At 41.6% G+C, this 24,821-nt stretch overlaps 1 protein-coding gene across 2 annotated transcripts in view; it reads left to right on the top strand.

The window, feature by feature from the left end:
• The window catches only part of TMEM132C (transmembrane protein 132C), a 762,868-nt gene that overhangs the window by 691,329 nt on the left and 46,718 nt on the right, over nt 1-24,821 (top strand). For both annotated transcript variants that reach the window (XM_068243755.1, XM_068243763.1), the window contains exons 6-7: nt 14,762-14,967; nt 20,255-20,528. In XM_068243755.1, the coding sequence (XP_068099856.1) occupies nt 14,762-14,967; nt 20,255-20,528 (480 nt within the window). The remainder of the gene's footprint in view (nt 1-14,761; nt 14,968-20,254; nt 20,529-24,821) is intronic.

The following is a 24,821-nucleotide window of genomic DNA, read 5'->3' as shown; positions in this document are numbered from 1 at the left end:
CGCAATTTTTCACGTACGTAATCGTGCAATTGCAGTGATTTTACTCATATCTGTGCTTCTAATGTTCTCTTTCTTAGCTGTACTACACATACACATCATTATATCATAAGCTTATTTTCATTTCAGATTCCTTTTAACATAGGAAGCACATTTATAGTATACAGTAAGCCGGTTCTCCGGCAGCAGCATGTTTTTAGGAAGAAGCTGAGGGCAGACTTACTTTAAGGTACCAATTCAACACTAAGGCACAAAAAGCTCCCTGCTGGCACTTTATATAAAATAGAGTGGACAGGGCAGAAAATAGCAGACCTGCGAGACTATGGTGCCCGACTCCTGCCCTCATGACCTTCCAAACTTTACAGAGGCTTATAATGATCTATGTTTTAAGTACGGATCATTGGTGTCCTCCCTAAATACAGGAACCTTTTAGAGGCTATAAACTCAAAAGTACAAAAGACACAAGACCCCGAGACCTCCATCCCACTAGCAAAGCTGGCAGAACATCAAATAAATAGGCTGTCTGTTTCAGAACTGAGTCCCACATTCACATCTACACTTAAATTCAGCAGTAAGACTGCTTATTATACTATACAGTATAATAAAATGTGATTAATTCATTTTTATGATTTGATAAACAACTTTAACCCAGAACTTTGACTCTGTTAAATGTAGATGACAGAAACTGTGATTGTCCTCCAGGTTCTGTTCATCCTCCACCAATCAAATGTAGTGAAATGCTGTTCTTCTAGAAAGCCCACTTCAAAGAACCGACATCCTTTTCTTTTAATTATTGTTTTTCTTGCATGTCCTTTGTTGATTCACTCACTTCTAAAATGCTTGATCTATGGGAGTGATAATGCTGGGAAGGGTATGCCGAATGAGCAGACTAAAGATTATAAAATAACGTTTTATTTTATAGTCTCTTCTCTAGGCTGAGCCAGAGCCATAAAATACATGGACTCGTGAAGCTCTGTATTACTATTAGTTATTGCAATGAAAGTGATATCGCTGCGTTCAGGGTGTCCCAATGTAATTGTTCAGAACATACAACTGTTGATGAGAATAGCAGAGGTTGGCAGACATCATACAATAGTCTAAGCACCTCTAATGCTTCCCTGGTGTGCGCTAAAGGCCTCAGCATCTCTTCAATGACTCTTCGCCTTCCAGGACGTGAAGGGAAAATGAGCTGGCTTCCACAGACCTTCTACTGCAAGCACACATAACTCTTCAGATGGACCGAGCTGTAGAGCTTATAGCTCAGTAACTCTGCAATGAATGGAAAGCAGAAGAAGCCAGATTGCAGAGTTTAAAATGAGCACAGCACCAATTATATGAAGCACAACTTACGCTCACTGTGAACATAAATATAACATCTGTGGTGTTAACATCTTCTTTGCCTTGTAGTGCCCGTCTAAAATGCTAACAACATGCTGCTGGACTCAATGAAATGATAAGGAAGTCTAATGAGTTTTGATTGGCTTTTGAAAGACCCAACTTGCATTTAAACACCTCTAAATAATGTAAAGCGGGTTTTGTAATGCTGACTCTAATGATGTCCTATTATAGGCTCATCAGTGCTATGCTGGCTTACTCTCAGAGCAGTAATTTTATTTTTCCAATTTAATTCATTAGCTAGCCGTTAAGTACAAATATAATATTCATGTTTTAAGAAACAAATACACCTTTCTTTTCTTTAACAGATACATGGTAGTTGAAGTATTTAGTTAACTCTTTAACAGACAATTTATTTAGAGGCTTTATTTCGTATTTGTTACATTTCCTTGCTTCTAATTAGTACTGCTGCAATGTGTATGTATGGTCACTTGTCACTAGGGGGCAGTGTGAGACGATAACAGAGGACTACTGCTTTCAGTCTCTATATTTTCTGCTAGCAGAGAGACATCAAAGCATTCCAAGAATTTAAAGTACAATGAGTTCTGCTGACTGAGGTCAAAAGCAGAGCACTTATCTCAAATGAGATAACTCTATTGCAGCTGCTAATGGGTTAAAGTAGAACTGATTATGTTCTGTTTACAATAGTTATTCAGTTCCACAATAGAGTACTTCATAATTGTGTATAAATGCTTTTCAAAGTCCAAATGGTCACCACCACTGTTAAAGCTTGCACCCTTTATCAAAAAGTAAAATGCATGCAGGAAGCTGGTACAGCAACAGCGTGCTGTTTCTCGTTCAATGCCATTTTTCAAGCTATGCAACTAATGTAGTAGTTTGGAAAAGGGTGTTCAATCCAAAACAGCAGGTTGTTACTGTATTAACCACCTGTGTGCATTTTACCTTTTGGAATAAAGTGCATTTTTAACAGTGGTGCCAACCGTTTGGACATTGCAGTACTGGTTGTTACAGCCCAGATGGTGTTTGGGCTGTTGGTTTGGATACATGTAACTTACAGAGTGAGTGCACCTCAAACCTCAGATATAAATGCTTTTCAAACATTAATTAATGCTTTAATTATCTATAAGTACTTATTCAGGTTATTTTATACCTGTATATGGTTTCTATTTTTTTCATCTCAAAACTTATTATAATATATTAACCATGACAAGTTTAAGTACCCTCTGAGCCCAACTAAAGAGCCCCTGGGGTACACATACCCTTTTCTCCCATGTGATACCACTTACAGGCAAGATTGCAACATGCTACTTTTTATTTATCAAAGGATCTGCAATATTGTCAGCTGTCACTTTGCAATTCCTCCTGTACTCACAGCCCTGGGCAATTGCCTGTAGCAAGAATCAGACAACCCCATAATGCTCCTGATAGACTAATCATTTAATTTAACTACCTCGAGACCGCTCCACGCCCATGGGCGTGGCTGCGGCGGCAGCCCCAGGACCGCCTAACGCCGATTGGCGTCAAGTCCTGAGGCTGCATTTTGCGGGAGATCGCGCGCAGGGTGTGCTCGCAGCTCCTGCTTGGGGGGCTGAGCTTCCGCCCCGACTTCAGTCTCTGAGCGGCAATCGACGCTTGGTAGACTGTTAGACGCCTTTACATGTAGTACAGCAGGGCATTCATGAGGTTGGAAAAGCCAGCGTGAACAGATGCATTTTGAGGGTTTACTTGAAGGTGTAAGGGTAGAAGGGCATTCCAGAGAGTAAGGGCAGCTCTACAGACATCCTGCATGGAACTGAGTAATGCGTGTATATATATATATATATTTTGTTAAGATGGCATACTGCCACGTGCAGCGCCATCTGGGATGTTTTCCCTGATGACTTGAGAGTACTTATACCAGCTCTTCCTACAAGCCAACCCGGCCTTCAGAAAAGAGGTACATGTACTCTGTGTACACCCCAATCATCAGGGTGTGCCATTATGGAGGATCCTATCAACTGAGCGTGGCGCATCAGGACAGGCATACTGACACTCAAGGCAAGACAGGGAAACCATGATCAACTTACATTGGTCTCAGACCTATGAAAGGACACTGGCCTCTACCTGCTCCACCCTACATCCCTGCGTGTATATAGTTGAACATAAACCAGAAGTCTATTGTTTCTCTGTGTATGAGTAAAATATATAAGGGAACCTTGCTGTGTGCCAAGGGAATGCATTTACCAATTATAACATTTAGATTACAGGATATACTGTAGGATCTTCATGGCCAACACCTCCATTCTTGCTGAGCACAGTGTCTAGATTATGACAGAAAAACCTTGTTTCAGAGATCCTTGTACATACACTATTGTTTTATGCAGGGACAGTTCCCAGGCGGCTTACTGGGCTTTTTACTGTTAGAATGTCAGCATATCAAAGTCACACTGCTTTCCCCTGTTTATTCTTCCTAAATCTACTTTATAAAATCACGCTGGAATGCTTTATATTCTGTGCAAATATTGTTTTAATCGCCTCTTCCTTAGCATTTAATAAAAGCGCAGGCAAATAAAGGAAAGGAAAAAGTTGTACTAGAGTTTTGAAATATGCCAATTTGTCTGGTTTATGGTATTGTCCCTCTTTCGAGAAACCTATATAAAACAGATTTAAGGCTTCATAAAAAGCACTGAGAAATACATTAATGGACAATCGATTCCAGAGAGCAGGCATGAGAGAAGCAGAGCTAATCTACGGCAATTTGTGTCCATCCTTGCATAAAATACTGATGTCGCTTGCTGGGTTTGAAAAATGCATGAAGGAGATGTGATCCAAATAATCCGATTTTTCTCAACACCTCCTCGCTGTTTAAACAGACCACTCTGTGATATTAAACGTGTTCACACACTCCTCAATATGATCATACCACTTTCACAGCAGAATTTCTAAGCACCAAAATTGTACTTCCACATGCCCTGCTTTGCATTTAACTTCAGAGAAGAAATGCCCCCATTTCTGTGTACAAACATCGGCCAAGTTTACATCCTCAAAACAAAGGTACCATTTTTATTGTATTAAAGAGAAACTTCAACCCAGGATTGAACTTCATTTCAATTAGTAGCTGATAGCCCCTTTCCAATGAGAAATCTTTACTTTTTCTTGAATAGATCATAATGGGGGGTTTGTGTGGCTAATATTGTGGGGAAACTCCTCCCACAGTGTGAGGACCATGGTCCTGACAATTTGTTATAAGTGAACCTTGTAGCATTGTGGGAAATAACGGCTTTTTCCAACTGTCAAGCAAACAAAATCTCCCTCTATGCATTGAACTCTCAGCGAGGCCTCTTGCACACCACAAATCGCAAATCTGATTTCAGAAGAAGAAAAACGCAGACAAAACGCAGCATGCAGTACCAAAATAATCGGAATCACAGGTAAAATCGATCAAAATCATAAATCGTAATCGCATGTAGTGTGCATGAGGCTTGACAGATCACCTGGCAAGACTAAAGATCAGCAGTGCTCAGCAAGATTTTGGATATCCGAACTACCCAGATAATCCAAACTTTTTCCACTATCCGAACTTTGAATAGCAATTCGGATATTTTTTCAAATCCGAATAGACTATCCCAGCAAACTCGGATTAGTTCAGATATCCGAGCAGAGCCAAAATCACTTTTTGAGAGAGAGAGAGATAGAGAGAGAGAGACCTCCGAAAGGGATTTTGGCAATTTGAAGAGACTTTTGGGAGCATTTTAAGCCATTCTCAAGTCACTTCCAGTCCGAAACCGGCCGGATATTGGGTTCGGATATCCGAGTTAACTCGGATACCAAAAAGTTCGGATTCGGATATCCGATTCGGATCCGGATATCTGGGTATCCAGATCCGGATCAATTCGGATTTTGAAAAGGGGTATCCGAGCACCCCTGCTAAAGATGTCACAACCAGTAATACATTTTCAGAATGTACATCAGGGAGAGCAAAGATTTTACAATAGGAAAACTCTAAATAGATAAATGAGTATTTTAAAAAATAAGCAATTTTTATTAATTATGTTATTTTCACTACAGTTCCTCTTTAAATCAATCTAAAATTACTCGCTGATCAACACACTATTGATACAATACAATACACTATTGATCAGAAACACTTACTGACCTGACGTGATTTGAGTAGTAGTATACAATAGTAGTATAGCAGTAGTGAAAACAGCAATCATAGCTACTGTATAATGCAGTGGCGTAGCAATAGGGGTTGCAAAGGTTGCGACCGCATCGGGGCCCTTGGGCCAGAGGGGCCCTCCCTCAACCACAGTATTAGCTCTTTTTTGGTCCTGTACTGATAATATTCACTTCTTTAGATGCTTTGAATAACAGTGATCATTAGCGCTGTTTTCCTATACCCTTTTTGCACCTCTGACACTGTGGTTGTAGTTGATTGGTTTTGGTGTGCCGTATCAATTGTTATGTATAGAGTGCTTGGTTGGACCCCAATGTAAAACTTGCACCGGGGCCCACAGCTTCTTAGCTACCCTACTGCTATAATGTGTTCCTCCTCAAGCAAACAAGTGTGACGACGATTACATGTAGGAAGTGAGATTTGTGTGAGTTTCAGAGTTTTCCCATCAGAGGTTTAAAGTCTTTAAAATGTTCTGGTATACAGAGCTGTGTATATAATTCCACCTACAGTTGTTTCGCTGCCTTGATGAAGAGTAATGGCATAGCCTATAGACCCTTGGAGGTATTTATGTATAGAGTTTAAACAATGATAGGTTACTGCAAGGAAAGCCTTGCAAGCAGGCTCAATATTTTCTAGGTAATAGAAATTAGATACTATCAGTGTGTGACAGGCTGAAAACTAGTTTCCCCAGTTTTGTGCATTACATCTGAAATTATACAGATCTTTCATTTGTCCATAAAGTTCAGCGTCCTCCCAGAGAGGTAAGTCGTCACTGAAATACAGTTAAATAGTTTCTTTTCCTTTTTTCTTAGTTATAGTTATATCTCCTTGAGTTCTTTACTAAATCATTTATACTTTCTGTAGAGCTTTGATAACCAGGTTCAAGCTCACAGTTTCACTTTCTATGTGGTTATCTGCAAGACATTTGTGACTCTTCTCTTTAAAAAAAATCCAGTCTTCAAACCCCCCTCTCCAGGGGAGGACTGGGACTGTTTGGCCTTATGGGGAAACAAAAACTAGAGCCCCGTTATCATGGCAGCCCCAGCCCAAATGACATCACAAAGGCACCCCACGTCGTATATGCCATTAGTCACGTGGAGCACCAATGCGGAAATACAGCAAAGACACTCTAGGGGCAGCGTGTAGAGATGTGGTGAACTGTTCGCCTGGCGAACATCTCTGGGGCTTTTACTACTTCAGGGTCGCACTGACCCGGAGTAGTACGCCTGCGCTGCCCGGCGGAGCGCGTCCTAGATCGCGCTCCTGTTGCCGGGCACTCTCTGCGCATGAGCGTGACGTTGTTCATGACGTCACGCTCATGCGCAGAAAGTGCCCGGCAACAGGAGCGCGATCTAGGACGCGCTCCGCCGGGCAGCGCAGGCGTACTACTCCGGGTCAGTGCGACCCGGAAGTAGTAAAAGCCCCAGGGATTTGGAGATGTTCGCCGGCGAACGGTTCGGGAACCGTTCGCCACATCTCTAACAGCGTGGCAGGTAAAGTACAGGCACCGGGGGGGAACATAATACATTTTGAGGGACAACGGCCTGGGTTTCTGTCGTGTCTATCATTCGTTGTTATCGCACACTGTGATTATCGCAACTGACAACTACATTGGCCCGAGATTTCCCAACATCTCAGATCGATACATTCAGCCAATTTCCATCCCAAATCCTATTCTCTTGCATTTAAAGCCCTTTCCTGATTGTTTTAAATTCAGCAGGTGGGCACGGGGCTGAAACCAGTTGCTATTCAAACACAAATAAAACACTTTTCACACTCAAATGATTCTTAATGAACTAAAAAAAAGAAAGAAAGATAAATGTTGATAGGGGTCAGTGCTACAGTGCTATAGCAACCAGAATATTGTTGCTGCATTGGATTTTCAGCATATCACACATATTCCCCCATGGACTAAATCATTAATTGAGTTATTTAAGGACTAGGTGAAGTTTTTAGTACAGAATTGAAAGTCAAAATCCATTGTTCACTTAATTTCCATAACTACAATATTATTATTTAACCACTTCACCACTGAGGGGTTTTACCCCCTGAGCACCAGAGCAATTTTCACCTTTCAGCGCTCCTTCCATTCATTCGTCTATAACTTTATTATTACTTATCGCAATGAAATGAACTATATCTTGTTTTTTTCGCCACCAATTAGGCTTTCTTTAGGTGGGACATTATGCCAAGAATTATTTTTTCCTAAATGTGTTTTAATGGGAAAATAGGAAAAATGTGGGGAAAAAAATAATTATTTTTCAGTTTTCGGCCATTATAGTTTTTAAATAATGCATGCTACTGTAATTAAAACCCATGAAACGTATTTGCCCTTTTGTCCCGGTTATAAAACCATTTAAATTATGTCCCTATCACAATGTTTGGCGCCAATATTTTATTTGGAAATAAAGGTGCATTTTTTTCAGTTTTGCGTCCATCCCTAATTACAAGCCCATAGTTTATAAAGTAACAGTGTTATACCATCTTGACATAAATATTTAAAAAGTTCAGTCCCTAAGGTAACTATTTATGTATTTTTTTTAATTGCAAATTTTTTAATTTTTTTTTAATTACAAAAAAAAAAATGGGGAGTGTGGGAGGTAATGAGTTAATTTTATGTGTAAAAGTCATTTATTTGTATGTGAAAAATGTGTAGGGTGTAGTTTACTATTTGGCCACAAGATGGCCACAGTAACTTTTTGTTTTAATGCGACCTCCAAGCTTCCTTCCGGAAGCTTGGAGTAAGAATAAGGAGGCTGGACACGTGAGTTTTTTCTCACAATGATCGCGCTGCCCATAGGAGAGCAGCTGATCATTGCGGGGCTTAGATCAACGAACGGGAATGGATTTTCCCGTTCATTGATCTCTGGGCGAGCGGGCGGCGGCGTGTTTACGAGCGGGAGCGCGGGCAGCGTCGGGAACGCGGAAAGTACGTGTTTCTCCGTCCCTGGTTTTTAAAGGATGGAAAAAGGGGCGGAGAAATACGTACGCGCGGGGGTAAAGTGGTTAAATACCATGCATTCTTATTAGGCAGTACATAAACATAAACTGTCACTATTATACCCGGGCTACTTTATTTCTGCTTAAAGTGTTAGTGTGCCCAAACTCTCAAAAAAAGGAAGTAAGTTCACAATGCCTTCTGCAAAACATATTTCCCTTGTAATATTTTAATGTAGACGCCTTTCTAGAACACTTCTTAGGATAAAAAGAAATAAAATATGTTGGAACTCAATAGGTACGTTTTGTAGCTTTTTTTTACAGGAGAGGGGAAAAACACTTTAAACATGAAAGTACATAGAGTGAAAAATCAAAAATAGACTGCAGAGCAGAAAGGAGGGCAAGAGAAAGAGATTTGCACGACTCTACTTCTGTGTCTGTCATCTGATAAATTGCTGCAATAGGTTTTCCTTTAAAATTTAAAATTTTGAGCTGGCGGGGGTATTCTATATTGATTTTTTTAGTATGTGTTATATATATTGGCATAGCACTATAGTGATTTTCTACTACTATTTTAAAATCATGATGTTTTCATGATAAACTGAAATTGCAGCATTAAGAGTAATTAGTGTACATTATGATCACTCAATGATGTATTATACTGTATATTACCAAAGTGTTGTCCTATACCTGGCATTTATAGAATGCCCAAATTGGTTGAGGCAAAGTACAAATGCTTCATATTTCACACTTTGCCTAGGCATTTTCTCTCTCTTGTAGGGGTACGTGAGTGATAAGTAAAACCTGTGAGTGGCTGCAGCAGTGAGAGTTAGGCCCAGTGCACACCAAAACCGCTAGCAGATCGTCAAAACGCTAGCGGTTTTGGGACCAGAGAGCAGATATTTGGCCGGGTGCACACCAAGCGGATTTTGTATGCGATCCACCAGCCGCATCAGCCAGTGAAAACGCTTGGCTATTGTATTTCAATGTGTGGTGCACACCGGCGGTTTGAGGTTTTTTAGCAAACCGCAAACGCGCAGCAGGAGGCGCGTTTGCGGCTTGGCAAAAACCTCAAACCGCCGGTGTGCACCATCCCATTGCAATACATTAGCCAAGCATGTTTCCAGGCGGATGCGGCCGGCGGATCGCTCCAAAAACCGCTCGGTGTGCACTGGGCCTTAAAGAGCTTCTTGGTTGTCATCTTCAAGAACTTTATTGCTAAATAATAACTAAAGCTCTTTTAAAGTTATACTAGAATCAGTGGATGCCAGGTGAAGTAACTCACCTGCTGGCCCATAAATCAGTATTCTTTTCAACTCCACCCCATCTGCAAATCTGCTATGGCCATTTGTGTCCAAAGTGTTTTCAGAAGCTCTGTGGCCACCCCCACCTCCATTGATCAGCCCCGCCCCCCACTCTGCAGCCACCTATTAGGCCGTGGCTGCTGATCTGGGGGCAGGCTGAGGTGACATAGGTGGGAGTGTTCACAGAGCTTTGGCAACACTTGGGAAAAAAAATGCCATGACAGTTTTGCCCATGGGGCAGGGTTTCAAAAGAGTACTGATTTACAGATGAGCAGGCGAGTTACATTCCTAGCACCTGCTCATTATAGTAGAGCTTTAAAAGAGATTCACATAACAGTTATTAAATAAAACAATCTTAGTTCTCTTTAACTCATCTTATGTGGCTGCCACTAACAAGTGTGCTGCACACCACTCTCCATCCTCCTGATTTCCAGCTGGGAAGTGTTGAGAAGATGGAAACCAGTGTTCAACACAGTGGTGAGAGGTGATGACATAGGTGAGTTACCCCTCTTTATTGTGGCTCCCAACAGGCCAGTTCATTATCAATAACCCCTATTCTCTTGTTGAGGTGGGAGCTAATGTTGTTTAACAAAATAGGCAGCCAATAAATCCTTCAGTTAATTTGTAGCTGTGATGGGAAAAAAATAGATTTTTACATACTTGAGGCTTATTCAAGCACCCTGTAGTCAGGGGTGTATCTGGGTAATATAGCACCTATGGCAAACACTGAAATTGCGCCCACATCAGACCACCTTGCCCTATAATAATGATACAAGTCGTCCTGGTATAAGTAGCCCCCCTTTATAGGTTGCTAGAGTTAGCCCAATAAGTATAAGTAACCAAGAATGGGGCAGCCATGGCGCCCATGGTGCTGTGGTGCCCATGGCATGAGTCATGCCTGCACCCCTCTAGATACGCCTCTGCCTGTAGTGTTTGAGTTACCTCAATGTCCTCCAGGTCACCTCCATTGTTAGATTGTCATCCCAATTAAAGTGCACTGTCCTGGCCACACACCTCCTTGTTTGTACTCCTGTAGCCGGGAGCATTCCATGCATGTGCAGCTAGTAACTGTTGTAGCTGTGCATGCACAAAATGCTCCCATTCACGCAAGCGTAATCAGGGAGGAGCTGGGACACCGCATGCTTCCTAGTTTACAACCCAGACAGCTTACGGACTTTAATGTGGGACCTCAAAGACTAGGGAAGGGGGGGGGGGGGCTACAAGAAGCCATTGGTAAATAACAGGTATTTTGAACATGGGAGATTAAAGATTTAGGAAAATTGAGTTTAGGTTAACATTAGGTTTGACAATGTTAGCTTAAGAGACACCCACTGATGTGATACATCTTGTGTCTTTAAAAAAAATACAAATAAAAAACAAATATTATACAGGAGAGAAATGTTACAATAAGTAAAAGTGTGCAGATCATGTGTATTGTCTTCCAGTTGGCTTCTTTGAATGTGTTATTGCTGAAGGCATCAGCATTTTTTAAAGTAGGCAGCAATTGTGACTTGCATCTCTCTATCCTCAGGATCACTGTAAAATAGGCAACAGGCATATATGGGGACAGCAACACAATCAGCTCTTGAATATTCAAGCTTGTTTACTAAAGCAGCGAGAAGAGCAATGATGATGTGTGCAAAGTGCAGAAACCTATAACCTTTTAATGGTACTTCAGAGCAGTCAGAGCAATCAAAGATGATTGCTGATGTATTGCTAATGGGCTAATGCACAATGTAGATGGTGTTATTAAATAATTTCCACAGCAGTTGTACTGAGCCACTGTTTTTATAACAACTGGGATTGAAGTGTCTTTCTGTTTATGCTTTTGGAAACCTCTAAAGAAGCCATTAATACTTTGACCCTCTCTTAGATTTTTCGCACTCCAGGATTTTTGCTCCTTCAGGTTCCTGACAATTTTGGCATGTCAGCTGTGTCGCTATTAATACAGAAATACCATTTTCATTACTTCAACCATCTAAGTGATTTATTTCTTTCTTTCTTTTTTTTTTTTTTTTTTGCTTTCCTCATAATCTAGGCTTTCTCTGGGTTTTTTTTCCCAAAAAAACATTATATTTTGTAGGCATTTTACAGGGAGAAAATAGTCTGGCGTGAATGCATAAAATACCAATTATTCATTTTTTACCGTGTTCATTGGAAAAGGGCTCCTGGGAAAAAGGGCTCCTGATATAGACAAAAAAAGCCACATTCAGCTACAAAGGGTGCCCAGTGTAGCCCATGTGCCAAATTCGGCTATAAAGGTTGCCTGGTGTAGCCCATATGCCAAATTCGGCTACAAAGGGTGCCTGGTGTAGCTCATATGCCAAATTCGGCTACAAAGGATGCCTGGTGTAGCCCATATGCCAAATTCGTCTACAAAGAGTGCCTGGTGTAGCCAATATGCCAAATTCAGCTACAAAGGGCACCCTTTGTAGTCCATATGCCAAATTCCGCTACAAAGGACGCCTAATGTAGCCCATATGTCAACCTTACCAAAACCTTGTAGCCAAATCAAAAATATTGGCTACAAAGGAGTGCCCTTTTGTAGCAGAGTCAAAATCCTTGTAGCCAAATCAAAAATATGGGCTACAAAAGGGCACCCTTTTGTAGCTGAATTAAAAACTTTGTAGCTTAAAACCTTCTAGCCCAACCAAAAATAAGGGCTACAAAGGGATAAGGGGCTTTTCACAAGCGTACTAACAGTTAGCACCACTTTGTGAATCAAGCCCTATGTGGTTTTCTGTTCCCCACATAAATGATCAGCAAGCAACCCCTATTGGTACACACGGATGACAAGCCAAGATGAAAGAGTAGTGGCCACACACTCACCTTCTTGCTTTCTATATTGTTATATATTTATGTAGCTGTTGGACGCATGACGACCTCATAAGCCATACATGCTGTTTTCGGAAATCACCTTGGGATTGTGTTCCATTCTCCACCACTGTAAAATATAAGAGATCAGTTAAAAAAGAGGTGTTTTGAAATGAACTCAAAACAAACGTAACGCTTTACATGTCCTATGTAGGCCCTGCCAAATATTTTCAATGAATTGTGCTCTGATTTGAAATCTGCTGTTTTGTAGCATGCTAAATTCATCTTTGAAGTCTTAGCTAGCATTCCATCTTCTGCCTGTGACATGTCAAGCAATGAGCATTGCGGACTTAGCATCAGTACATTCTCCAACACAGGCCAAAAGTTACAGCACTCGGTTTTCTAAAGATAAACCTGTCTTGCATATACAGCATGATAAATGACACACGGCTTTGAATTAAGACGTATTCCCTGGGTGACGAGGCTCATCACAGGGAAAAAAGGGCTATGTATTTTTAGTGTCAATATACGGAAATAACAAAAGAAAATCTTTCATATCTCGCAGCAGTGTTTTATTCTAGAGGTGAAGCTCTTGTCAGAAAGGTTTTTTTCCTGATTGGCTGTCCACTCCTGGTGCGGCTCTTCTGCTCTTCTGCAAAGGCTATCTCATTAGAAATTCAGCAGAGAAATGCTGGAAGTGGATGTGTTTGCATAACATACCAGGAGCCCCATAAATAATGTGCAAGCTTGTAGTCACACCTCGGGATCAGGCTGCTGACACGCAAACCAATGCAATTGCATTTCTTTTGCTGCTTTCTCCATTAAAGAGACTTTCATTAAAATGTTGCACTTTGTATTGTGTTGCTGTCTGCCAGAGGACTGCATTATCACCTTGTTTTTATATTTCCCATCTGCGGGAGCATTGGGAAATATCAATCACCGGACAACCGAATGTTTACACGGTTACAAGGCTGGGGTAAGAAAAAAAAAACACAAAACAAAACCACACAATAACAAAGCACACCACAAAAATAAACACTGGTAAACATTCCTAAAACTGAACCCCAAGCAATAGCAAAAAAAAACCAAAACTTTATTATACAGCTATGTATTAAACATTTATTTGGTCTGAATGTATTATTCTGGTATTTTTTTCTTATTGTGTTTCTCTTATGGAAAATGGTCGAACTGGTAAGAAGCTAAAACCACACACAAGTTTAGCAATTCAATCAAGCGTCATTAAAAACATTTCCATAGTGGGTTGGTAACAAACAGACAATTATGTTCAACATTTTCAAATCTGGGTCAATATTATAAAACAATGAAACTTGGTAGAAAATGATCATTTTTATCTGTTGTGTGAGCTGGGGGGAGGTGGCTTGCCAGCAGCCGGCTGGAAGCGACAGAGGATGCCCTTATGGGCACAGCAATGCCTTTGCAAATAAGGCAGGAAGAAAACAAGCAAGCTGCTTATGCGCGGCTGTGCACACTAGTTAAAAAATAAACTTTTTGGTTGACAGCCTACCTGCTTCCTCTCTGATCCACTTATACAGGGGCCAGATGGGCCCCTATATGCTTCAAAGGTGGGGGTGAGGGAGCGATAGTTACGCCCCTGGGTACAGGAGAGGTTATACATTCCTGGAAAGGGCAGGGATTAAGGGTAATGTTGGCTACATATGGAGGTGAAGCTCAGGAGAGGAAAAAATGGTGCAGTAGAATTCTGGATATCATGAACGATTGCTGACAAGTGGTGAAGCTCAGCATACATGCAATGGTGTGTTGGCTGCGGTGACAGAGTACCAGTGAGAAGCAAATGTATAAAGTGCCATGCAACCCTTCCATGTCTAATCCTGTATTGGTTGTTGCTAAGACTGGCTGTGTGACTCAACATTTTCAAGCATTTTCCTGATAAATACTACAGATTGCAGGTTGGCAAAATTATGGGTGCTTTATTTTATGACATATTGTATCCTGTTTCTTATTCTGGGTTAAGTTCTTACATGTAATGTAAAATGTGTGACTTTCACGAGAGCTCCTGGTGCCTACAAACTAAAAACGAAACATTGCCTTGAATAAACACTCTTGACAAAGTGGCAAAGTCTAGTCTCACACAGTTAAGACCACACAAATACACACTCAGAGATATATAACACCTGAATATTACTGCCTCCTTTCTGAAGATTGTCTTCTTCTCCAGGTATCAGAAAGATGTGACTACGTTTTTGTCAATGGAAAGGAAATGAAGGGCAAGGTTGGAGTCGTGGTGAACTTCACATACCAGTATCTGAGTGCTCCTCTACAAATTACTATCTGGGTTCCTCGACTACCTCTTCAGATAGATATTTCTGACACTGAACTCAGCCAGGTCAAGGGATGGAGAGTGCCCATTATGTACAACAGGAGGTGGGTTTGTACATTTTTTTATATGAATCATTTAACAAACCAGGTGATTAAATTGCCTTGTATATCCATTACTGCAGGGTACTGGAACTTACTGCATGCCAAGTTCATTAACACTAGATGAAATGTAACCGACATGCAAGCTGGTGTTGAGCTAGTCAGCATTGCTTATTAGGTGCTGTTGTTATCTCAGCGTTCTCAGTTACCATAGATCAGAAAGCTTTCCAAGGTACTAATCATGTTTAGATCCAAGGAAATAAGGAAAAGAAACCACATGGGAGACCCCCTTTCCCACTAGAACTATACTAGCTGCATCCCCCAACCATGGGAGCTTGTAATTAGCATGACAGAACAACTATTTTGCTTTGTAAAGGGGTGTGACATAGCCTTCCCTCAATACAAAGCACCCACCTGCTTCAGGTGAGAACAGAGTTCATCCAACGACCCCCTGGCTAGCCGTGTGTCCAGTAATAAGGTATGAGGTTTCAGCAGCACCCTCCTGGAAAATGTGTCTAATGGTGGCCATACATGGTACAATAAAAACGTTCGATTTTCCCGTTTATTCGATCTAAATGATCGAATTGAATGAAAGTTGAAATTTTTGTTTTTTTTCGATCAAGAAATTTGAACGATTATCCCGTTTTTTCGGGGATAATGATCGGACATGCTGGAAAAATCTTTATATTCGATCTAACGGAATAATCGAACGAAATTATCTAATTGAAAAATTGTACCATGTATGGCCACCTTAAGGGTGGCCACTAATGATACAATCTTTTTCATCCAATCTTACCATTTCTATGTAATATAAGGTAACTGCCTGAAGTATCCATTCAGTATATTCACTCAATTTACCCTTACACTACATAGATTTGGTAAGATTGGATGAAAAAGATTGGATCATTAGTGGCCACCATAAGGAAAGACCCTATACATGTTAGTTGGTGTGGGAATGCTTATTGCTGATTGCTGCAGTTTTAGGTAGATCATATAGCAACATAAACTTCCTCACTGTATTTTGTGGCACTCTGCAAAACCAGAGGATGCCAATAGAGCTCTTTACTGATCTGCAGTGGACACAGTTCTTTGCAAAAAATAATTGAATACTTTTTTTTCTATTGTTTTTACACTCATAAGTTAGCTTTATGCTCCTTAGCTGGTGGACAGAGCTAGTATAGTTCCAGCTCAGCAAACAAGAAAAAAAAATACAAAAGAAAACATTTAAGCTATGGAAATGTTTCTTTTACACAACCGTTCAGCTCCACTGTTCATCATCAGTGAACACCTGCTGTGTGCAGGTCTTCAGCTGGTCCCTAAACCAGGCATTCAACACTGCTGAAAAGTTGTCATAAACAATATAATAAATTGTAAATAAGGTAATTTATGCTCACTTTCAGATTTGGCACATTTTTGCATATAATTAGGTACTAAATTATCACAAACTTTTTCTCCTGCTGTTAATCGCCTTTGAATCATAAGATAAAGAGAAGTCAGCAAAATCCTAAAAAAACAAAACAAATGAAAGATAAAACAGGTTTAGACACAACATTTCATTAGCCTCTAAAACACCAGCTATACAATTGTTGGAGATCTTCTATGCAAGATGTGCAAACATTTCATGACAGATGTCTTTATCCTCATCAATCCAACTTCACATGTTAAAAATTCATTTTCCAATCATTTAAATATTTTTTCCACTCACTAAGCGCTTTTGAAAATAAAAATATCCCTGAGAATCCCCTACAAAGAGATGGACTAGTCCAAAGCCTGTCACTTCTGTCAGATTTCTACAACCTAGTGGCAGCAACATAGGAGACAAGTAATTTATGTCTCATTTTACTCTGGGAAAAAATGTACTTCTTATTTGTATATGTTTGCACATATTTTACATTTTACAGTTTTTCGCTGTAGTGCCCCTTTAAACCTCGGCAATAAATGAATGCATTGTTCCCCTTCTTACCCTGCTCACTGGACTTTGCTTCCTCATGTACCCAACCATTGTCCCTTCGCTCATCTTCATAGAGGGAGGTAGTACACATCACTAGGCTTTAGCCATGCAACTTTTCTGTATTACGCTCATGTCCAGAAATATCATCCTAGGGATCCCGGCCCTGGCCCTATGCACATTAGTTATTGTGGATGTGCATGAAAGTAATGTGGCAGTAAACTATAACTCTTTACTGTTCACAAAACATTACCAGTCATTCATCAAGTGGAGCCCTGCCCTTCCTCAAAAAATACATTTATTTCATCACACACAGTAAACACTACAAGTATCCTAAAAATAAATAACTATGGTATTGGTCTAATTTACTAAGCCTCAATATTGCACATTGTATTATTTTGACAGGTAAAATCTGGTGATCACATTGTAAGGAGAAAGTGATAATTGCAGCAATGTGAAGAGAACTGTGAGTTACAATGGCCCCCTGTACAGCAGCAACCAAGATTGACATCATTAGACACAACAGGATTTTGGGCATGCACATGCAAGTGTTTCTGGCAGTGGCAAACACACACGCACATCACCACCACCACAAAGCACCCTTTTACCAATGTTAAAGGACCCTACCCCTGTTGTCTAATGGGGATTGCATGGAGGGGAACTTTTATGCTATCTGGTTGCCAATTTTATGTGGCATAGCTCTAGGATACTTTTACACTTAAAGGAACACTCCCGATTAACATGTTTTTTATAACTGAGATAGGAATTGTTTGGGCTGTGCTGCTAAGTACTGGTATATACATGTCACTGCAACCTCTTTGTTTACTGTTATCAAAATACTATTACACTTTACTGATGCCAAAACTGATGGCAGAATGAGCCATGAGGGGAGAGGGAATCCCCCTCACCCTTCATCTGTTAACCCTGTGTGTGTATGAGAGAAAGCTGTGTCTCTGACGTAAGTGTCTGAAGAGAGCAGAGGAAATGTAACTTGATATAAACATTTGTAGTTGTCTGTGACACCACAGCTTTTCATACTTTTTTTGGTTTCAGAGAAAAATACTCTGTAGTCTGATATGCAACACTGGCTGTACATTGAAGCAGACACCCCTTCTGCAATTGATTTGTTCCAAATAAAGCAAAATCCTAATAAATTAAAGCTTTTGCCTCTGATATTTAACTTGAAAAGTAGGAAAATGTTTACACTATGTTTACTTAGACATTATTTGTACATTGTCATTTTAGAACACTTTAGTATTGATAGTGTTCCTTTATTGCATTTGAATGTGTTGCTATGGGTTGCGTTTTAAAGAGTAACTGTCAGGCTGCAGAAGCTAATTTAAACCTCTATTCTCCTGTGTTAAACAGTTTAGACAGAAGCCAAAAAGGCATTACTAAAGATAAAAATCTCTCTTACATTTGATGTGTTCTTATCAGCAAAGCTAAGCTCCTAAGGAGGACACAAGCCGCATTCCATACTGCAAAGCATTCTGGGGCCCTCCCCTCGGCTGCTAAGGAGAAGACGGGATCAAGTTTCAGCAGCTTCTAACTCAGTCCAGCCACAGCACAGATAAATCTCCGGGCAGAGTACACTGCAGGAGTCAGCTATTGTTCCTAGCCACATGGCTCATTAATATTCACTGCACACTGTGTTATTCAGTACGAGCTTATCTGTGATCAGGAAGCAGGGAGGACATGACGACACATTTGGCTTCACAAACATGGAACCTGCCATGGGCTGTCAGGAGCATCATTCTCTGCATATACTATATAAAAATTCTGTGAAATCCAAACGTGGACAGTGAAATGCATATGTAATGTAAGTACAGCCAATCTTTAGCTACTGATATATGTGTTTATTTTCTCTGAGACCTTATACCTAACAGCTCCTCTTTAATGCCTTTTTTTTCCTCCATAGCAGTGCATTGTGAAAAAGCTTCAGTTTTTCAGCGTACAGAGTAAAAGAGGCCATAGGGGAAACATGGACACTGTACTGCACATCAGTTGTCCTTTCAGTCACAACTGACAGCAACTGATTGGACCCTTAGTCCAAATTTAAGTAGGACTTGTTTCTCATAGATATCAATAATAGCAGGTGAACTGTGAACACATTGTGCAATGTAACATTACTGGTCAGCATGCATCTACCTGTTGGCATGGTCACAGACTTTAAAAGAAAAAGTCAAAATAAATAAATAATGCAGGCAGGATTGTTACCTCTTTTTGGTGGAACAGCAGTCACTAAAGCTTTAAAGTTATACTCTATTTTGCTGAAAACTAAACAAACCCTTAAAGGAAAGATTCAAGGGGAAAAAATCTACTTACCTGGGGCTTCATCCAGCCCCTGGCAGCCGATATGTCCCTCGCCGCAGCTCCAGTGTCCCAGGATCCCCTCTGTGCATCTTCTGCGCCTGCGCGAGCGCCGCTTGTGATTGTGCACACGTGGTCTGGAGAGTTCTGCACAGGGACAGTACTTCTGCGGCTGCACAGAACACTACAAGGCATATGAGCGTGAAGGCGAGTGGCACTCACGAAGGTGCAGAAGATGCCGAGAGGATCCCGGGACCCTAGAGCTGAGGCGAGACCTTTTAAGAGAAACTGAAGTGGGAGGTATATGGAGGCTGCCATATTTATTTTGTTTTAAGAAACACCAGTTGCCTGGCAGCCCTGCTGATCCTCTGCCTTTAATACTTTTAGCCATAGACCCTAAACAAGCATGCAGCAGATCAGATGTTTATGACATTATTGTCAGATCGGAGATGATTAGCTGCATGCTTGTTCCTGGTGTGATTCAGACACTACTACAGCCAAATAGATCAGCAAGGCTGTCAGGCAATTGGCATTGTTTAAAATGAAATCAATAATGCAGCCTCCATGCTCTACTCACTTCAGTTGTCCTTTAAGTTCAGCTTTACGTGTTTTTAGTAATAATGTAAAAGTTTCTTAGCACAAAAAACAACCTTTCTGCCATATTCCTAAATCAGGTTGGTGGTGTGCCTGTGGTTGCAAATTACTCAATTAATGCATGTCAAATGTATCTAAGAACTCCTTCTTTGTGCAACTGATTTGTCATAAGGAAAAGGAAATAACTGTGCTTTTTTTGCACTGAAACAGAGTACAAGTTCCATAAGTGCAGCCTGTGGTGAGTATTGCAAATTCTTAGCTGGTTGCAAATTGAAATGGAAGGGTCATTTTTAGTAAAAAAAAAAAAAAAAATGTGCAGCATAGAAGACTATTTACAGCAAAATTATTATCAAGTGTGATATTTAACTTCACTAAATCAGGTCCTTTCTCTTAAACACATCATAATTGTAATATTATAACATTTATAACGCCATCTTTCAGACCTACAAGGGACAGTGATGACGATGATGATGATGAGCGCAGAGGAAGAGGATGCTCGCTTCAGTATCAGCATGCAATGGTCCGTGTTCTCACTCAGTTTGTGGCAGAAGACCCTGGTCCTCTTGGGCAGCTCGTGTTTCTGCTGGGTACAGACTGGCAGTTTGATGTGACTGATTTAGTGACAGAATTCATAAAATTGGAAGAGCCTCATATTGCGAAACTACAAGATGGAAGGCTGCTTATTGGAAAAGAGGTTGGAATGACCACAATACAGGTTTGTAACCAGAAGGTAGCAAATAAAAGTTGTAGTACAAGCCTTTTCTTTTCTGGCCATCCGGGCTTTATGTCTAATTTAGTGTCTGGTTGGAAAATTACAGAGGACCCAACACTATTTTCTCATTTTTAAAAAAAAAAATCCCTGAAGTTTAAAAAAAAAAAAGTGTGTATCAGACTTTGCTGTGACACCTTGAAAAAGTTCATTTTAGTGGATTATGCTGCTAATTATGGTGCAACTAAGTGCACTTAATGCATTTCTGTGGTAGAGTAAATGTAGGCATTTTCTCACTTAAAGCGGACATTCAGTGTAAGTTAAAGTTAGTGTCAGGGACACTAATGCTATATGTTATAATGCATCATGATAGTCACTATTGTATATACTCACTTGTTCGCCCACTCTATGCTATGTAAGGCGAAGGCCCCTCCCCATTATGAAATAACGCCATAGCATTTTTTCTGAAGGCTTATCTTACCTCCTCCACAGCCCAGCCTCTTGCTCTGTGGCTGCAGCGTCATTCCGTAAGATTTTTCTCTCCTCAAAGAGGAATCTAGCACAATTACACCACAGCCACAGTGCTGGGGGTGGGCTACAGAGTTAAAGGCTGGGCTGTGAAGCCCCCCAAAATCACACCCTTAAGGTATTTTATGGGGGTGGAGCCTTCGCCTTATATGGCGTAGCATAGGCAAGTGACTGAGCATATACAATTGCGGCTATCGTATTGCATTATAACAGATATGCTTATAACATATAACTTACACTGGAGGTCCACTGTAATGTGGAAATACACTTTCTCCAGAAAAATCAATTCTAAGAAATGTTGTACTCATTCTTAATTGCAGCCTTTGTTGGGGTATTGAAATGCCAAAGTCAACAAGTTTATTGTCAAGGGGAGAGCTAGAACTCGCAAAGGCATTAGGAATGTTACTTTTTACATCCCCTCACAAGCCGATTTTACCTGGCTGCACTAGAGATCTGCTTGCTCTGTGCTTTGCATGGTCTGTGATGATGCTGCTGCTGGGCTGAGTCAGACTTCCAGGGAAACACACTACATGCTTCTCTGCAAAAATCCAACACAAACTTTGAAAATGGTTTGTGTGCTGATTGGCAGAAAGGAAGTCTCAAGGCTGCAGCAGGAACAGCTTCACCACAGAGCTTTGGAGTTTGGAGCCTTATAGGTGGCCACACACCATTCAATTTTTTAAATATCTCTTCAATTTAAGAATAGCAATCAATTCTTCTGACTGATTGTAACAATTCAAAAATCTGACCAATGTACCACACACCCCTGTTAAATTTTTTCCCACAATCATGAATAAAATAATTGAAAGCTCAGAAAAAAATTGATTGGAACTGCTGTACATCAAGTAATTGACAATCCATCACACACCATACCATTAGAGATGGCTCGAACCTCCGATTTTCGGTTCGCGAACTTCCGCAAAAGTTCAGTTTGTGCGAACTTTCGCGAACCACAATAGACTACAATGGGAAGGCGAACTTTGAAAACTAGAAACATTTATGCTGGCCACAAAAATGATGGAAAAGATGTTTCAAGGGGTCTAACACCTGGAGGGGGGCATGGATGAGTAGGATAGATGCCAAAAGTCCCGGGGGGAAATCTGGATTTGACGCAAAGCAGCGTTTTAAAGGCAGAAATCACATTTTATTGCTAAATTGGAGGCCTACATTGCTTTAAAACATCTTGCATGTGTATACATCAATCAGGGAGTGTAATAAGGCCTCGTTCAGACTATACACGCTGCCGTGCGCATTTTGGCAGCGCGTATAGTGTGCGACGCGCAAGAACGGTAGAAGGGCATAGACAGCCCTTCTACCATTCCCATATGCGCTGCATGGCAGCGCGATTGCGCTATCGCGTGCTGCACGCATTTTTGGTAATCGCAGCGCAGATCCCATTCATTGTAATGAATGGGATATGCAGTGCAGCGCATAGTAGCGCAGATGGCGTGCGATCGAACGCGTTGCGTTCCGATCGCACATCCATCTGCGCTAAATGATGTGAACGAGGCCTTAGTGTACTGCTTTACACTGACAGCCCAAACTCACTGTGTAACGCACCGCAAACAGTTGTTTGTGTAGTGACGGTCGTGCTGGACTACTGCGCACCATGGCGAGATTGCTCTTCCTCACTCAGTGATGTCAAGTAATGTCTGACTGCCTTATCAACTTTCGACTTTCGATGGTTCTTTCTCTACCATAGTTAAAGCTTACATCTATTTTTTTAAATTACTTTTTCTGCTGACTGTTCAGTACTTGTAACGAGAATCTGTTATGGAGAGCAAGTCTGCCATTCATTCAACTGTGTGAAACTTTCAATGGTACTTTCTCAGTACCATGGTGACCACAGGTAATGACCGGGGAATCAGGGTTTGATTCCGGTCTGGAGTGGGCGCCTGAGAAACGGCTACCACCACACATCTAAGTAAGGACCCATTTGCTGTATAAGTAATGTACCTACCCTGACCGTGCTTTGCAGACCAGGCATCTGTGGTCAGATGAACCCTTGACCCAATGCTGTGTGCCAGAGATAACACCACTTGCCCTTAACGAGAATCTGTTATGGAGGGCAAGTCTGCCATTCATTCCACTGTGTGAAACTTTCGATGGTACTTTTTCAGTACCATGGTGACCACGGGTAATGGCCGGGGAATCAGGGTTTGATTCCGGGCCGGAGTTGGAGCCTGAGAAACGGCTACCGCCACACATCTAAGGAAGGCAGCAGGCATGGCATGCAAGTCCCGAGGTAGTGAAAAAAATAACAATACAGGAGGACTTTCGAGACCCTGCTGTATATGAGACTAATCAACTTTAATACCTTTAACGACAATCTGTTATGGAGGGCAAGTCTGCCATCCATTCAAGTGAAAGGTATGCACTGACTGCCAGGTATAATGCAATGTGCAGTCACAGATGCAGTGCGCACCATGATGAGAGTGCAGGTGATGGTGGCTTTCCAGCCCATACAGTTGGGCTGAGGTAGCTCAATGACAGAACAACAGTGACTGAGTATCCAGCTGATCAAATTTGGTCTGTCACAATGAAGCAACGACCTTATTATCTTGGGTGTGCCCCCCCGAGACACTCATATAGCCGATGGTCATTGCTTCATTGTGATACGCAAGTCACTGTGGCAGGGTAATGAACACGAAGGGGAATTGGCACATGCACATGCCTTTTGTTTTGTTGTTGCAGCTGCAGTGCAGCCAGAAAAATTAGGCAGGCATGTACACGCACCAGAAAAATTATTATAGTGGCCGCTGCTAAAATTCAGGAATCTGCCTGGTGTCCAGGACCCTGTTGGTGGTGGCGGAGAAGACAGTCACACGGCGTGCAGGCAGAGATGCTCTGTGTGGGGACTGACTTAGTCTTCGGGCGGGCAGTAGCCCTCCGGGATCCATGCCTCATTCATTTTGATAAAGGTGAGGTACTGAACACTTTTGTGACTTATTCGACTTTTCTTCTCAGTGACAATGCCTCCAGCTGCGCTGAAGGTCCTTTCTGACAGGACGCTTGAGGCAGGGCAAGACAGAAGTTGGATGGCAAATTGGGACAGCTCTGGCCACAGGTCAGGCCTGCGCACCCAGTAGTCCAAGGGTTCATCGCTGCTCACAGTGTCTACATCCACACTTAAGGCCAGGTAGTCAGCTACCTGCCTGTTGAGGCATTGGTGGAGGTTGGATCTGGAAGGGCTAAGGCAAGGCTTTGGACTAAAGAATGTCTGCATGTCCGACATCACCATGAGATCGCTGGAGCGTCCTGTCCTTGCCTGCGTGGACATGGGAGGAGGATTACTGGCAGTGGTACCTTTATTCCGTTGTGCTGTGACATCACCCTTAAACGCACTGTAAAGCATAGTTGCCAGCTTGTTCTGCATGTGCTGCATCCTTTCTGCCTTCAGGTGAGTTGGCAACATCTCCGCCACTTTGTGCCTATACCAAGAGTCTAGTAGCGTGGCCACCCAGTACAGCTCCTTCCCCTTGAGTTTTTTTATACGGTGGTCCCTCAACAGGCTGGACAGCATTAAATACGCCATCTGCACAAATTTGGATCCAGACGTACTATCCATCTCCTCTTGCTCTTCCTCAGTAAAGTCAGGTAAGTTCTCCTCCTTCAACCCAGCCACGAACAATACCACGGGAATGTTGAGAAGCACAAGCCCCCTGTGACGTCTGCTGCGGTTGTTTTTCTGCCGCCTCCTCCTCCAAAAAAAACACCTCCCTCATCATCTGAGTCTGACTCCTCTTCCCCACACGACTTTTCCTCCTCCTC

Source organism: Hyperolius riggenbachi, chromosome 1, assembly GCF_040937935.1.
Source record: "Hyperolius riggenbachi isolate aHypRig1 chromosome 1, aHypRig1.pri, whole genome shotgun sequence".
Lineage (NCBI taxonomy): Eukaryota > Metazoa > Chordata > Amphibia > Anura > Hyperoliidae > Hyperolius > Hyperolius riggenbachi.
The sequence above is the reverse complement of the archived record's forward strand: the minus strand, read 5'-3'. Positions and strand labels throughout refer to the sequence as shown.